The 16,683-nt window shown below is 35.2% G+C and overlaps 1 protein-coding gene across 1 annotated transcript in view; it reads left to right on the top strand.

The window, feature by feature from the left end:
* Nucleotides 1-10,260, top strand: part of IL7 (interleukin 7) — a 52,333-nt gene extending 42,073 nt beyond the window's left edge. The window contains exons 3-5 of the mRNA XM_045896341.3: nt 686-766; nt 1,838-1,969; nt 4,142-10,260. Of these exons, the coding sequence (XP_045752297.1) occupies nt 686-766; nt 1,838-1,969; nt 4,142-4,261 (333 nt within the window). The 3' untranslated portion in view covers nt 4,262-10,260. The remainder of the gene's footprint in view (nt 1-685; nt 767-1,837; nt 1,970-4,141) is intronic.
* The last annotated feature ends 6,423 nt before the right edge of the window (nt 10,261-16,683 follow it).

A 16,683-nucleotide genomic window follows, 5' to 3' on the forward strand; every position in this document is an offset into this window, starting at 1 on the left:
TAAAAATGCTGTAGAATAGGGGCAACTGGGTGGCTCAGTCGGTCAAGCGTCCGCCTTCGGCTCAGGTCATGGTCCCAGGGTCCTGGGATCGAGCCCCGCATCGGGCTCCCTGCTCGGCGGGAGGCCTGCTTCTCCCTCTCCCGCTGCCCCTGATTGTGTTCCTGCTCTCGCTATCTCTCTCTCTCTTTCAAATAAAATAAATAAAATCCTCAAAAAAAAAATGCTGTATAATAAATGTCAACTTCACTCTGTCAAGAGGTTTTCTCTTATTCTTATGTAAATTCTTTTTGTTGCTCTTTTGTAGTGGCAGGAAACTGGACTGGAAAACCTCTTAAATGCATCTCAACTTCATGATTTCAGAATTTATTGTACTTTGTCTACATAGTATAACTTCTAAAATAGGTACTTCTATTTCCCCAAATGAACCAGATCCTCTCAGTGATTTATGGGATTAAATTATGGAGTCTGGGAGAAGCTCTAAATATGTGAGGGTTTGTGTTATACTTGTTTGTTCTTTAACTATAGAAAACTATTCTTTATGCCTAGTCAGCTGAGCCATGCTAAAGTTATTTTCCTTAAAATGCACATATTAAGACCAAGTATTATAACATTGTTGTTTTTAAAATTGTTATATATTAGAAAAGTCCCCAATTTAACCATACTATTATATAATTACTTTTTACAGGACACTATGATAAAGAATCGTACCAATTGCCCGAATAATGAACCTAAAGTTTTAAAAAAACATGCATGTGATGATAATAAGGTAATAATTATTTGGAATTTATATGTCATTTAAGCTTGATTTTATAGAAGCTTGTATTATTTGTATGTGTTAGATAATTATATTCATTATATTAATAACATATTCTTTTCGTTCTAACCAGACAATTCCCACTGACCTATTAAATTATACTATTGTCTTCTTTTATACTTTTATTTTACAAAAAGCCCTATGCTTATTTTGTAAATATTTTTTTCTACTTTAGCATTTCAGTTTTCACTTTGAAAATACTAAAACTGCTGAATTCAAAGACACACATATCCCTTATTCGTGACATTCTTATGCAGGAAAATGCTTGTTAGAGTGATTGCTTGCCCACACACACACAAACATCAGTCCTCAGCATAATTTACTTCTAGGACTTTGGATTTTTTTCTTTCAATATTTGCTTATTTTCAAACAACTACTACCTCTGGTCAGTGGAATATTAAAATTTACCAACCTTACAACAAAAGTTTGTGTCATGTCCTTCTAGAGAAACTAGTATGATATTCGGTAGTCTTTTTAAAACTCATAGTAGCTGAGTTAACCTCATAGTATCACACTGTATATTCATAAATTCTTTTTATTTTAATTTCTTACTTTAAATATTTGAAAGACTTGTTTGAGGTGAATATGGACCCTTTTTTATCATTGTCAGCTATTCATCCATAGCTCAAAAGGTACAAAAATAAGAAGAGAAATCACATACCTTTCATTATTGTTGCCTCCAGAAGCCCTCTCCTTTGGTTGTCTCGTTTAAAATGGAATAATCTTGTTAAATGTTCATCCATAAGTGATAAGATCATAAATTTATATTATAAAGAAAAGAGACTTCAAAAAGTCAAATAACCATTAAGCCAAATTCTAGGCCCTCCAGACTGTCACTCAGGAGCTAAACAGTTTTAGTCTAGTTGCTTGTCAGTCATGTGATTAACTGGAATGGAAATCTGGGGCGGAGGTGGGGCATTATTGGGCAATACAGCTCTGGCTTTTGGCTCTTTAGGAAAGCTTGTCATTTTTTAATATTTTATTTGAACCACAACGCTTCTGATTTTTTTTTTCCTGTAATAGGAAGGTATGTTTTTATATCGTGCTGCTCGCAAGTTGAAGCAGTTTGTTAAAATGAATAACAGTGATGATTTTAATCTCCACTTATCAAGAGTTTCACAGGGCACATTACAATTGTTGAACTGTACCCCCAAGGTAAGTTGTTTACTTTGAACAAGAATATCAACTAGTCCTGTGATAGGATACTATAATTCTCTAATGATCATTATCTATTATCATAGAATTCTAACTGCTTATTATTACCTAAAGTTGAAATAGATTATGGAAGCAGAGTAAAAATAAGTGAGTGCATACCTCATTGCTATGATAACTTTGAAGGAGCTTAATGTGATAACTTGGGTGGGAATGGTAAATTTTTACCTCTAAATCTCATTAATAATTTTAACCCATATGTACACATTTATAAGAACTCATAGAGAATAAGACAGATAATCAAATGTATTTAACAGATATCTTTACATGTTAAAACTTTACCTGTTAAAACATATATATATATGTCCAATTATTTTTTTTGCTTCAATAATTTTGTTAAGTATAGGGCTAATTTTTCCTACTTGTCTGCTAGTGGTTATGAAATATAACAAAACAAAATTTGGAAGACACAATCTTGATACTAAGCCACAGTATGGAGAAAAATATAGTATCTACTTTATAGGATGGTGACAGGGTTAATTAAATAGCATAATTCATGTAAAGTGCTTAGTACTAGAAAGGTTTCAATAAGTGATATATTATTATTACCACAACTCCCACTTCAGAAATTTTACCAGCTGCCTCACAAAGCCAAAAGGTTTCTTATGATTTTTTAAAAAGAAATTTTTAACATTTTCATGACAGAAAAAGGGTCTTGTGTGTTTTTATTTTTTTTTAATACCAGTAGTTGCCCACAGGAGGTAAGATTTAAGATTATCCTTGAGCCCTGTTGACAATGATGAAGATGATAGAATGTGAACCACTTCATTTATCATCACATTATCTATTTGATGCAAGCCAGTCTCCTCTTGGTGTCCTGGATTTGCCAAGTTTATTTCCAGTTTTGCCCCCTTACTTATGTTAGTCCTCTATATGAAATTTCTCCTGTTCTCTTTTCTATAAATCTGTAAGGGAAGAATCACTAAATTCTACACCTGAAACCAATTTTACCATATATGTTAACTAACTTGAATTTAAATGAAAACTTTGAAATAAAAAAAATTAAAAATAAACATCCTAAATTGTTAAAAAGAAAAAGGAAAAGAAAACTAACCTGTCTTGCTTTTTCCTTTTCCCTGATACTCTATTTCTAAATGAAATTATTCTTTTTTCATACTATCAAAAAATAGATTCTCAAAGAGATTAGATGAATTTGACAGCAATATAAAATTTAGCAATGCCATTAATGAAAGGAGCAATAAAGGAGCAATGCCATTAATGAAAGGAGCAATCTAATAAAGATTAGATGAATTTCACAGCAATATAAAATTTAGCAATGCCATTAATGAAAGGAGCAATAAAGGAGCCATTAATGAAAGGAGCAATAATATTCAATATTATGAATGTGACTTTGTTTTTAAGGAAGGAATAAAACTACCTTCCCTGGGTGAAGTCCAACCCACTAAAAATTTGGTGAGAGTGATTGTATAATTTTCTTTCTTCATCAGCTTTTTATTCAACTTAATTCCTTTATGTTTCCCTTTGAATTTTTTCCTTTTTTACGTTTCCCTTTTCCTTTTTAATGGTTCGGTTTGAAAATATTCATTATAATGTTAATAAAAGGAGACGAGAGGTACCCCTTAGAAATTGGATCCCTTTAAGCTACACTTTTTAAAGCCACTCCTTTATTTTTAATTTTTTTGGAGTTTTATTGATTTATTTATTTGAGAGAGAAAGCATGCAGGGGCGAGAGGTGGGGGAGAGAATCTTAAGCAGGATCCACATCCAGTGCCTGAGCCCCATATGGGTCTGCATCTCACGTCCCTGAGATCATGACCTGAGCCAAAATGGAGAGTCAGACACTTAACCGACTGAGCCCCCCAGGTGCCCCTTAAAGCCATTACTTTAAAATAAAAGAAGCTAGGGAAAATATCAGAGCACCAGTTTTTTTATAAAGCAACAAAGTTAGAACATCAATAGGTAATAAGCAAAAGACATGAGTGAACTACTTTTATAGAACATAAACTAGAAAACAAGTATATGAAGAAAATAGCCATCCTGGTCAGTCAGTAAACCTTCAGCATAACCTAACATGATGGAAATTAAAGATTGAACATTTTAAAATGTGTATTTTTTAAATAGAAATTTAAAACTTTTTTTTATATATTTTCCTAGGAAGACAATAAATCTGTAAAGGAACAGAGAAAACAAAAGAGCTTGTGCTCCCTAGGGATACTACTACAAAAGATAAAAACTTGTTGGAATAAAATTTTGAGGGGCCCCAAAGAACATTGAAAAATATGGAGTGGCAATATAAAGACACATGAGCTTCAGTTGTATCCTTCAAGAATCTATCTTCTCGTACAATTCTTGGGGCGGGGGGCGGAACACCCTAGAAGTTACAGAATGCATCCTGGTGAAAGCGGATTAGAGCAATTTCTCAACTGCTACTAGAAGATGGATATAAACAGTGGAAACCAAAGGCTGCAATCGACAAACCTTCATATGTTTTTCGACATATATCAATCAGTATTAATTCTGTGATTTTTGTAAGACAATCCAAGTAAGGTGTTAGTTGCAATAATACTTTTTAAACCTGTTTTAAAATTTCAGAAGACATATAAGATCTGTGAAGTATATAAGCAGGAATTAAAAATTAACATTGCTTTTATTATCAAAATAATTGTATGCACCAGCATACTACGATGAGAGTGGAAATTGTCTTCTGTGCTGGAAATGTTTCCGAGTTAACAGATGTGGATAATGCCAATGAGAGTAAGAGTTAGATACCTTAAAGAAACAGTGGTATGAAGGAGTCCAAGATCCTTAAGAGAGATGAAGACATGTAGTTAAACTTGAATGCATAAGACAGTGCCTCCATTAATGGCATAGCAAATGTTTTAAGATGACCACAAAGAATGATTTCACAAAATAGCAAGTCACCTGTTCTAAGGATGCTAAACCATAATACTGAGTTACTTTTGTCATTTATGTGTAATAAAATTTGTCTAAATGAGTTTGCAATTTGGGAAGTATATTTTTAACAGAATAATATATGTTGTCCTTTTAATTAATGGAATGTGTATTTAATTTTGACACTGTATCTGTATTATATAAAAATATTTTCATACAGTATTACAAACAAATTGCTGACTTTGGATAACATTTCTCTTTTGATAATAAATGACCTATGTAGTAACACTGTCAGATTCACTTCATGAATTTTTAAGAATTTTTAAGACAAGATTTTTAATACTGCACTACTATTTGATCTCTCACTGTCATCGAATATGTGACTTTTAAAACCTTATTAATACTCAGAATGTAAATGAGACCAAAACTATATAAGAACAGGAACATTACTTTCTATGTTAAATTTTAACCTTTTAAAAGAGACTTTTGTATATACCAGATCCAGTTTAGAAAGGTCTGTCAACAGTCTTCACTTACTTACAAAGGGAAATGAAAACCCTAGTCGAGAGCCAGAGTCTTCCCGCAGCCACTCAACTCACATCCTTCCTGCTCTTGTACACCTTCATCAGCACCTGACCGGCTTGATTTGAGCTTCGGGTGATGCACTGTGTGGTGGGGAAGGCCTTCCTCTCAGTCCATGTTTATGTCTCTCTCTCCCTAACCCTTATGCCCTTCACCCTCACTAGTGCAGATTCCTGTGTAGAACTGTACAGAAAGTTGTACAGAGTTCACGGATTGCTCCACTCACAGGGCTTTGAATCAAGTATGTTTTCTGTTTGGTTTTCATTATTGACTCCAGAAAAGGGAGCTGACGAGTACTTTTAGGAGCAAACGATTCTTCACCACGCTCTTTCTTTAGAGGGACTTTTCCAAGTAAGCTGTGCTTCCTTCTACCATAAAACGTGGTCAGCTCTGTGATACACCTCCACCCTGATGAACGGGCGCTGCTGGTAAACCATTAGCTATAGAAATGAGGGAACTTTACGTTTCTAAACGTAAACTCTTAAAACTGTCCTTGAAAGTGTTTCCATAAAGGCTGTCTAAAACATCCCTAACAAGTATTGAAATAATTCCAAGATTGTGGTAAAATAAGGAACAATATCTTTAAATGCTTGCTAAAAGTTATTAAAATTTTCTTCCTTGATTTTCATTTGTTTATGGTACATCTGAATTTCAGAGAAAATTCACACTCAAAACAGTATTCAGCATACACTGTTGTGTCAAATGCTTGGGGAAAAAGCCACACATTTATGGTTATATTTGCCTTCTTTGTTTCCTACCCACTAGCAAGGTAAGTAGAGACAGGCAGGCTAATTAATAATGAACTTGGACATTATACTTTTATTATTTATACTCCCCAATTAAAGAGTTGGTTTTTTTTTTAAGATTTTTTATTTATTTATTTGACAGAGAGAGACATAGCGAGAGAGGGAACACAAGCAGGGGGAGTGGGAGAGGGAGAAGCAGGCTTCCCGCAGAGCAGGGAGCCCAATGCGGGGCTCGATTCCAGGACCCTGGGACCATGACCTGAGCCGAAGGCAGACGTTTAACGACTGAGCCACCAAGGCACCCCAAAGGCTTGTTTTATTTCAATGAATGTTTTCTTTCAAATATGTATGTGGATGCTTTAAATCAGCATTTTCTAAAGTTTGTCCCAAGAAACCCTAATCCTCATCAATGCTACAAAAAAAGAAGACAATGACAACAAAGAAGATGAAGAAGAAAGAGGAGGAGGAAGAAATGAAAAAAGGACAAAGAAAAAGAGGGAAGATTCTGTATTCTGAGGTCAGATAAATTTTCTCTTGGAGAGTCACAATTTATATAAGCATATTATAAAAGGCTGTGTAAACTCAATACCGCTTAAAAAAAAAAAGTTTAACACTAACATAACATTTCCAAAACTTGACTAGAGAATGCTAGTTTTATGTAAAAACCATTACCTAAATGTACTTCGGGGAATATTGCATTATACAAAGGGACTCAGTTAAAAGTCTTTTAAAATAGGCTTTCAAGGAATCTCTTGAAGGAAATAACTCCTTTCAGGATTAAGATAGTTCTATTAAAACTAGAAAAGTTTCTTTGCCTTAGGCCATATTTTCATTGACAGTTTACAAAGGACATTTCATCAAATCTACTGTAAATATTTCTCTAGAAACATACATCCTCTACTCTAAGTCAGATAGTCTTTATGGTACTCTGTCCATGCAGTCTTCATGTCTTTAGTTATTATGCTCTTATTGCTTAGAAAGTTCTTCCAAATTCTTTCCAGATGCTGCTCAAACTTCAAGGGGCATCTCAATTCCTTTCTCCTCAATTGCTATGGCTTCCATGATAATTCTAGATAATGTTAATATTTCTTCCTTTAGTTGCCTAGCACTTACTTGTATGTATCATGCATTATTATCAGATTCATCTTAATATTTTATCTTAAATACAACTATTATTTACATTATTCTATTTATGTTTTCTCCTGAAAGAGTGTATGATCTTTTATGTTCCCTTCAGCTCCTAACGGGAAAAGCCAGGCATATTATGGTTAATAAGTAAAGACAAATTGCGTTAAACCAGTGTATTAATAAAATGTATTTAATTATCAAAAATTACATTAGAATAATAATAGGAAAATAAAATCTGTGGAAATATAATAGGACAAGAGAAATAAAATAGGTAGGTACATTGATAATCACCAATTGCAACAGTTTTTAACATCTCAATATCAAAATATATGTATGCACCTAGATTCATGAGTTATTTAGTATTTAAGAAAGATGCAAAATAGTTACTTTTGTTTGGGAATAACTTGGGATTTATTTTCACTTGTTTGTTTTACATCTTCTCCATACAAAATGCTAAGAAAGAAGTGCGTTTTTTCTGTATATAAGTGGGGGAGAGGTTAGATACACTTTAGGATCTTATTCTCAAAGTGAATCCATTTTTTTAAGTGGGGCTTGAACTCACAACCCTGAGCTCAAGACCTGAGCTGAGATCAAGAGTTGGACACCCAACCAACTGAGCCACCCAGGTGCCCCATTAAAGTGAATCAATTTTCTATCTATATTTTACATGAATAAAATTAAGACATGGCAACATTTACAATTTAGGATTTACTGCTCTTGCTTGCTGATTTTTTCCTTAAGACCTAGTCTACGGATTCCTCCTTTCTGACGCCTTCCCCCACTTCCCAGGTGGGGTTAAGGATTCCTTCATTTGTGCCTCCATTGCTAAGCTCAACAAATAGCTCAATAACGTACCAGGTACGACCATGTGAGAGACGGAAATGTGTTTGTTAATTTCTACCTCTGATGTTTATCACAATTTTTTTTAAAGATTTGTTTATTTGAGAGAGAGAGAGAAAGCAGTGGGGAGGGACAGAGGGACAGGGAGAGAGAAACCCTAAACAGACACCATGCTGAGCACAGAGCCCATCATGAGGCTTGATCCCATAATCCCATGACCCTGAGATCACGACCTGAGCCAAAATGGAGAGCCTGATGCTCAACAGACCACACCACTCGGGCACCCCTGATGCTTATCACAAATTTTATGTTTGAAATAATCTGATTGAAATGGAAACATTTTACTTAAAAAATTAATTGGGTAGGAACTCTTACAAATTGTTCTGGAAACGTTTCAAACACTATCACAAATAAAAGGACCTTGGTTTGCAGAACATCTAATCAGGTAAAGTAAAGCTTCCTAGGAGAATCAGAAAGATCTGCCAGAAAAGTACAGAATGACCGTTATCTACCCTATCATCTCCTTGCCTAGCATTCCCAGCAGAAAGGAAATCTTTAGCTGTGAAAAATCTTAAATGTGTAGACAAATACATCTTCCTACTTAAAAAAGAGGTATTACTTTCACTAAGGGTAAGTCAGATACCAGGGTTGGGACTTATATCTTCACAGCCAGTGGGTTTAAAGAAGTTCCAGCTTTTGAATACAGACCACTTAATGGGAAGATGCAACACAGATACAGATAATTAAATCATTCAACAAATATTTATTAAGTATCCATCTCCAATGTGCCAGTTCTGGTCCTAGGGGTACAACAGAGTCCCTGCCTTCAGGGAACATATATTCCAAAAGAGGAGACAGTCCACGAGTGAACAAAATTATTACAGAAAACAAGTTCTATGGAAAAAAAAAAAAACAAAATAACAACCCGAGATAGACTGACTGATGGAGACAAGGGGTATTTTAGGTTAGATGATCAAAGAAGACCCCTTTAAAGACATTTGAAAATATTTTATTGGTCTCAAAAATCTCAACATATATCACTGGCAATATAAGTTTCATTGAGGGATTCAAGTGTTTTACAAAAGATCAAAACAATACTTCAGCTATAAGACATAGTACACTGTCATAGAAATAAATTATGAAAACATCAAATGTTTGAAGTAGTATGTTGGCCTTAAGTAGTAATGTACAAGCTTTACTTACATATTTTGAAATAATTTCAGATATATGGAAGACTTGCAAAAATAGTACAGAGTGTTTCTGTATGCCCTTTACCAAATTTCCTCTAAGGCTAACATCTTACGTAACCATGGTACATTTATCCAAACCAAGAAACTAGCATTCTTTGTTGTGGGGGTGGGGTTGCTGTTCATTGTGGAATGTTTGGCAGCATTCCTGGTCTCTACCTACTAGATGCCAGTACCATCCTCCCCCAAGTAGTGACAATCAAAAATGTCTGCAGACATTGCCAAAATGTCTCAGGGAAAAAGTTGAAACCAATGTTCTAGAAGTTTTTGGTTTTACATTTTACAGTTTAGGTCCATGACTCGTTTTGGGTTATTTTTGAATATAAGGTATCATAGGGGGGTTTTGTTTTTTTTATTTTGTTTTTCTGCATAGGGACATCCAGTTGTTCCAGTACCATTTGTTGAAAAGACTACATGCAGTTGGCCTTTGAACAACATGGCCTACCGTCGACCGAAAGCCTTACCAACAACAGTCGATTAACACATATTTTGTATGTTATATGTATTATATCCTGTAATCTTCTAATAAAGCTAGAGAAAAAGAAAATGTTAAGAAAATCATAAGGAAAATACATTTACAATATTTGTAAAAAAATAATCCATGTATAAGTGGACACATGCGATTCAAACCTGTGGTGTTCAAGGGTCAACTGTACTTTGTCAACTGAATTGTCTTTGCCCTTTTGTAAAATTCAGTTTATTGTATTTTTCTGAACCTATGGATGCTCTATTCTTTTCCAATGATGTGTCTAACTCCAAATACCACACTGACTTGATTACTATAGCTTTATAATATCTAGAAATTGGGTAGAATAAATCTTCAGAATTTTTTCCAGAATTGTTTTGGCTATTGTAATTCTTTTGCCTTTCCATATACATTTTAGAATCAGCCTATCGTACCACAAAAATCTTGCTGAAATTTTGATTCAGAGTGCACTGAATCTATAGATTAAACTGGGGAGAACTGACGTCTTCACTACATTTATTCTTTGAATTAATAAACACTGTATTTCTCTAGATCTTTTGAGTTCTTTCATCAGTGTTTGAGTTTTCGGCATATGTATATTTTGTTAGATTTATGTATAACTATTTACTTGTGTGTGCGTGTGCATGCCCACAGGCTACTGTCAATGGTATTTAAAGTTCAAATTCTACTGTTCATCACTGGTATATAGGAAAGACTTATTTTTTTATATTTTCCTTGTATCCTATAATCTTCCTAAAACTAAACTTATCAGTTCTAGTTTTAGATAGATAGAGTCCTTGAGATTTTCTACATAGACAGTCATGTCATCTGCAAATAGACGTCGTGTCTTCCATGAACATAGAACTTAAAATCTCATTTTTTAAATTCTTAATTTACTTTTAGCACAGCCCGACCAGCAGAGATTTTGTCAAGCATTACTTTCTGATGTCTGTATTATGAAAATAATAGGCATAATGAATTAGCCTTTTAAAACTATCCAATGCTCCATCTTCACAAATTTTTGGCTATATATTTCCCAGGGCTTTATCTCTCCCCTGCCATTGAGAATCACTGCTCTAAATTAATACTAATAGTTACTGATACATTTCTGCATAAAACACTTTCACTTCAATTTTCAGATTTGCTAGTTTGAAACTATTACAAATATAAACAAATCCTTGTTTTCTAAATATGTCAATCATTCCCTGCAATGTCCATACCTCATGTAAGGAGTTCTCCAACACCTACGATTTCTTCTAAGGGGCTATGTTCTTTGCCATGTGAACTCATACCTCTATCCCAACTAATACGAAGGGAGTAAAAGGGAATCTGCCCTAAGTACAACAAATTGATAGACTGACTAATGATCTGTGATGTAGGTCATAGAGCTTGAAAAGATAGAGTAATGCGGGTGCTCTGTGTTAGAAATTTGAATCACAGTCCTAAGTGAATTTGCCCAAAATGAGTCTGAAAAAGAAAGTTGTGAGGTTTAATTAAGCTGGATACTGACAAGGTGAATGAATGGGAGACCCAAAAAGATACATAGCAGTGAGTGAGGAAGATAGACAATAGATAATGGACAAATGAGCTCTGAGAAGAATAGAGGTTGGCAGTTAGACCAATTAATTCTTGGAGCTGCCTCAGCACCTAATGACCTTCCATTTTTAATTCACATGCATCTTATATTAAACCCCCTTTCTCAGGGTAACTTAGAAGGATATCTGTCCCTTACATTTGAAGGTTCTATTCAGATCATTTGACATTGATGAATAAGGAAATAAGAATGAAAGACAAGTTTATGAATATTAGGGACTAAATTCAGAAAGTAGAATTAATTGCTAACTTCTGCCTCCTTAAATGAGACAAAGGAATTGTCAATAAAAAAAAAATAGAGTTTTACTCCTAATGAGTGGGACATTAGGGAACTGGATGGCCATCTTGAGAAATGAGGATACTTCTCCTTTTGTTATACTCAGGTGGGGTTGAAAAGTCTGTTTGTTTCAATCTAAATTGTACATAATCAAATACCAATCTACGCTGTAGAGTGTGACACTTTTCTGAGAGTTGAGTGTTAAGACTACTTAATTTGAGGGGCGCCTGGGTGGCTCAGTTGGTTAAGCGACTGCCTTCGGCTCAGGTCATGATCCTGGAGTCCCGGGATCGAGTCCCGCATCGGGCTCCCTGCTTGGCGGGGAGTCTGCTTCTCCCTCTGACCCTCCTCCCTCTCATGCTCTCTGTCTCTCATTCTCTGTCTCTCAAATAAATAAATAAAATCTTAAAAAAAAAAAAAAGACTACTTAATTTGATCAATACACAGACACTTTAGGGTGAAACACGCAACAGCTATTTCCTCTTGCCTTTTATTTTGCACTAATTTAGGGGTCAAAGAACATATACAGAGATTATATGTCTAAGCCAGATCATGTCATTCCCTGATTCCTATCTTACTGAGTAAGCCAAAATCATTTCAGCGGCCTCTAAAGCATACACAATCTGGCTGCTGCATTACTGGCCTTAATTTTCTAATCTCTTCCTTCCTCAAACCATTTTAGAGGTACTGGGCTCCCACCTCAGAGCCTTTGCACTTTTTACCCTCTGCAAAAAATACTCTTTCCTCTCTTTCCCACTTGCATGCTTCAACCATATTGAATATTATTTTTAGCAGAAAACACTGAACATTAGGGTGAACAGTTCAATAAACTATGCAATACACGAAAGAGATGAACAATAATGCCTCACTCCTCTTTCAGGTCTGTGCTCAAATACCACTCTCTTGATGAAATCATCCCTGAACTACCCTATTTAAAATTGCAACCCACTTCCACTCTCCCTCATCTCTCTCTAACCACCTCTTCCCCATTTATTTTACTCCATAGCACTTGTCACATTCTAATAGTAAATATGTTTACTAATTTATCTACTATATTTTCATATTCCTCCACTAGAATGTGAACTTCAAAGGGACAGGGATTTTCAACTGCTTCATTCACTGCATGTAGAACAGTGCCTGGCACATCATAGGAATTAAAATATTTGATGAACATGTAACATACATATATATCCAAAATTATTACTACTACTAAATAATTGATGCCATTTACTGATAGCCTGTTAAGTGTCAAACATTGCACAGAGATTTTAGACACATTTCTGATAATCCTCAAATTAGCCCTGCCCAATAGGTATAATTATGCTTACAGCATATTTCTTAAAATTCATTTTCTGCCATGAGAAACTCTTGACCCCAAGAAACAAACTCAGGGTTGTGGGAAGGGAGGTGGGTGGGGGGATGGGGTAACCAGGTGATGGGTATTAAGGACGGCACGTGATGTGATGAGCACTGTTACATGCAACTGATGAATCGTTGACTACTACATCAAAAACTAATGATGTACTATATATGTATATATGTTGGCTAACTGAATTTATTTTTTTTTAACATATACTGTATTATTTGTTTCAAAGGTACAGGTCTGTGATTCAACAGTCTTACACAATTCACAGCGCTCACCATAGCACATACCCTCCCCAATGTCTATCACCCAGCCACCCCATCCCTCCCACCTCCCACCACTCCAGCAACCCTCAGTTCCTTTCCTGAGATTAAGATTTCCTCGTATCAGTGAGGTCATATGATACATGTCTTATACAATGGAATATTATGCAGCCATCAAAAGGAATGAAATCTTGCCATTTGCAATGACGTGGATGGAACTGGAGGATATTATGCTGAGCAAAATAAGTCAATCAGAGAATTTAAATAAAAAATAAAAATAAATTAAAAGGTTTCTATCTTCATGAAAAAAAAATTCAGTTTGTGATTATTTATCACCATAATTGGGATAAGGTTGCTCTTGGGACCATAATTGGGAATCAGCTGCTCTTAATTCAATATGTTGAAGATTCCCTCCTGTAGAATATGATTGTAAGCACTTTTCCCATTGCCATGGCCATTATAAAAGGGAAGCATGAGGTCAGGTCAAATTTTATCACTGAAGAGTTTTAAGTACAAATAAGAAATCTCAGTCCAGTTAGCTTAAGCAAAAAGGTATCTATTAAAAGCTGTTGGGTAATTCACAGAATCTCTAGGAGAGCCAGATAATCAAGACTGGTGGCTCTGTAGCCAGAAACAAGGCCCAACTTAGACTGATAGACTACTCCAGAGTAGGAAACTCAGCTCAAGTGCTACCACAGGGCATAAGTCACATCTTGACTCTGCCACTGCTACCCTGGAAGCTCGCTGCCTCTCCAGCAGACTTCACCATCCCCACTGGAAAAGAGATACTGCCGCTTCTGTGGCTGCTTCTTCACGTTGCTTGTTTCAGAATCCAAGTCTGTTCAGTTGTCAGATGATATGACCACTCCCTAGCTGCGAGAAAGGATGGAAAACTAAACTCTGGCTATGATCTTCTTGAGGCAGTGGGATTCAAAACAAAAAACTTAACCACACACGGAGGAGAATTTCCAAAAGATGCTAGCCACAAATGTAAACAATGCCTATTACAGACAGTAACAAAATTTAGATTGAAAATAGGTCAAAATCTCTCACTACTGGGTATGACTTGGGACAGTTTTTAATTTCTAGTATTGTTCAATGTTTTCTACTTAAACTATAGTTAAGTATTTAAGGCAATGAATAACTGCCCCTCATCTTCATACAAGTTTTCTGGTAATGGCATCAGTGAGATACACTGATACAAGAGGGAGAACTATACCAGTGCTGACCGAGGGAAGGCCATGGGGACACAGTGCCTCACCGGGGATAGACAGCTGCTCTAGCATACATGCTGCTCATTCAAAAGGAGTTTTGATTTTATCTGTAGTGAGACATATTAAAAAACAAACCTATTGTTTTAAATTTTCAAATTAATTGTTAATTGAACAGTATGTTTCCAAAGAGGATCACCCTTGAGGAATTAGGGTTTAAAATAAAAAATTCCAAATGTGTCTTGTGGGGTTCACATGAGTTTTCCCCAGGAGTATAAGTTTGGCAATATTAGCAAAAATTTTTTAAACTTACTGATTCTAAAATTATTGTTCTTGACTAAAATAACTACAAGAAAATAAGAAGATAACATTAAACACATTTTAAAGTTTAAAAGATAAGCCTATAGGTAAATATGTGAAAATGGATGTACTTCAGATATATACTTATATATCCCCCTCCAGCTCAACAATAAAATGGTCTTAAATATTTAGACCAGTTTAGTTTTTATGTTCTGCGGAGTAAAAATTCACTTGCATACCATGGACTCCTCAAATCATATGGGTAATAATTAGAAAGGGGGAAGGGACTATGTTAGAATGTTGTTTGGGGCGCCTGGGTGGCTCAGTTGTTAAGCGCCTGCCTTCAGCTCAGGTCATGATCCTAGGGTCCTGGGATCGAGCCCCACATCGGGCTCCCTGCTCTGCGGGGAGCCTGCTTCTCCCTCTCCCACTCCCCCCTGCTTGTGTTCCCTCTCTCTCTGTCTCTGTCAAATAAATAAATAAAATCTTAAAAAAAAAAATGTCCTTTGCATGAAATACAGGAAAAATAATCTCATGAAAATTATACCTGCAGTTAACAGATACTTTCAGCAACCAAGGTATTATAAAAACAAACTAGCTTAACTTGATCACAAGGGTTACCATCTGTATTTTGTGAATGCTATAACATAACTGAAGATGAGGTCGTGACTTTAAACAAACTACTACTATCACATGCAAGTGATTTTGAAAACATAACCCTATTTTTAAAAGATTATTATATTAACAGTATAAAAAACATTAAGAAAATATAAAAACATCGAAAAACCTTCCAGTAGAAATAAGTACAATATACTGAGGAATGTATTTCAAGCCTTCATCTGTGCAGTTCTTTACATATGCACTCTTTTAGACTGTCTGTCTTAGTGGTAAAACATAACCTTGTTATACCATTCAAAATTATTTGAAAGTGCTTTAATTATTAACTTACTAAATGACTGAATTTTTGTGGTTTCAATTGGCCTTTTATTTTTTTATTTTTTATTTAAGTATGGTTGACACACAATATTACATTAGTTTTAGGTGTACAACATAGTGGCTCAACTTCTCTGTCCATTATGCCACGTTCACCGCAAGTGTAGCTACCGTCTGTCACCGTGCAACATCGTCACTGACTATATTCCATATGCTGTCCCTTTTATTCCTGTGACTTATTCATTCTGTAACTGGAGGCCTAGATATCCCACCCCCCTTTACCCATTTTGCCCATCTCCCCACTCCCCTCCCGACTGGCAACTATCAGTGTGTTCTCTGTGTTTAGAGGTCGGCTAAATGGTTTAATTTTTGTCACAACAAATAATAGTACTATTAAACACAGTCTGCTTAAGTATTTTTCTGTACTTCAGATTACTTCCTCAAGAATCAGTGTCTTGGAAACAAAATTACTAGGTTATGAGGCATGACTATTTTAAAGGCTTTTAAAAAAGATAAAATCAGTCAACTCTTCAAAAAGTATTATCAATTTTTATTTCCACCATTAGTGGATAAGGGCATTCATCCTGGTGCACCATGAAGTTTTCGGTTTTATTATAATTTAAGATTGTTGATTTGATGAATGAAAATCAGCGTTTCATTGTTAAGCATACTCACCACTACTCAGAACTATCGGCAATCTCCAACCTTATCAGTGCAATTCAAAACAGGCATAGAAACAAGTATTGGGGCAGAGAAAAAAGGACAATGAAAGTGGAGAGTTACGTGAGGTGAGATGAACAGTTGGAATTAGTAATTTTTACTCAGCATCATTTTTTCTCAGTCTTCAGGACAGTC

The sequence above is a fragment of the Mirounga angustirostris genome, unplaced genomic scaffold, assembly GCF_029215605.1.
Source record: "Mirounga angustirostris isolate CCGP_5_RB_7025 unplaced genomic scaffold, mMirAng1.0.hap1 SCAF_4, whole genome shotgun sequence".
NCBI classification, from domain to species: Eukaryota; Metazoa; Chordata; class Mammalia; order Carnivora; family Phocidae; genus Mirounga; species Mirounga angustirostris.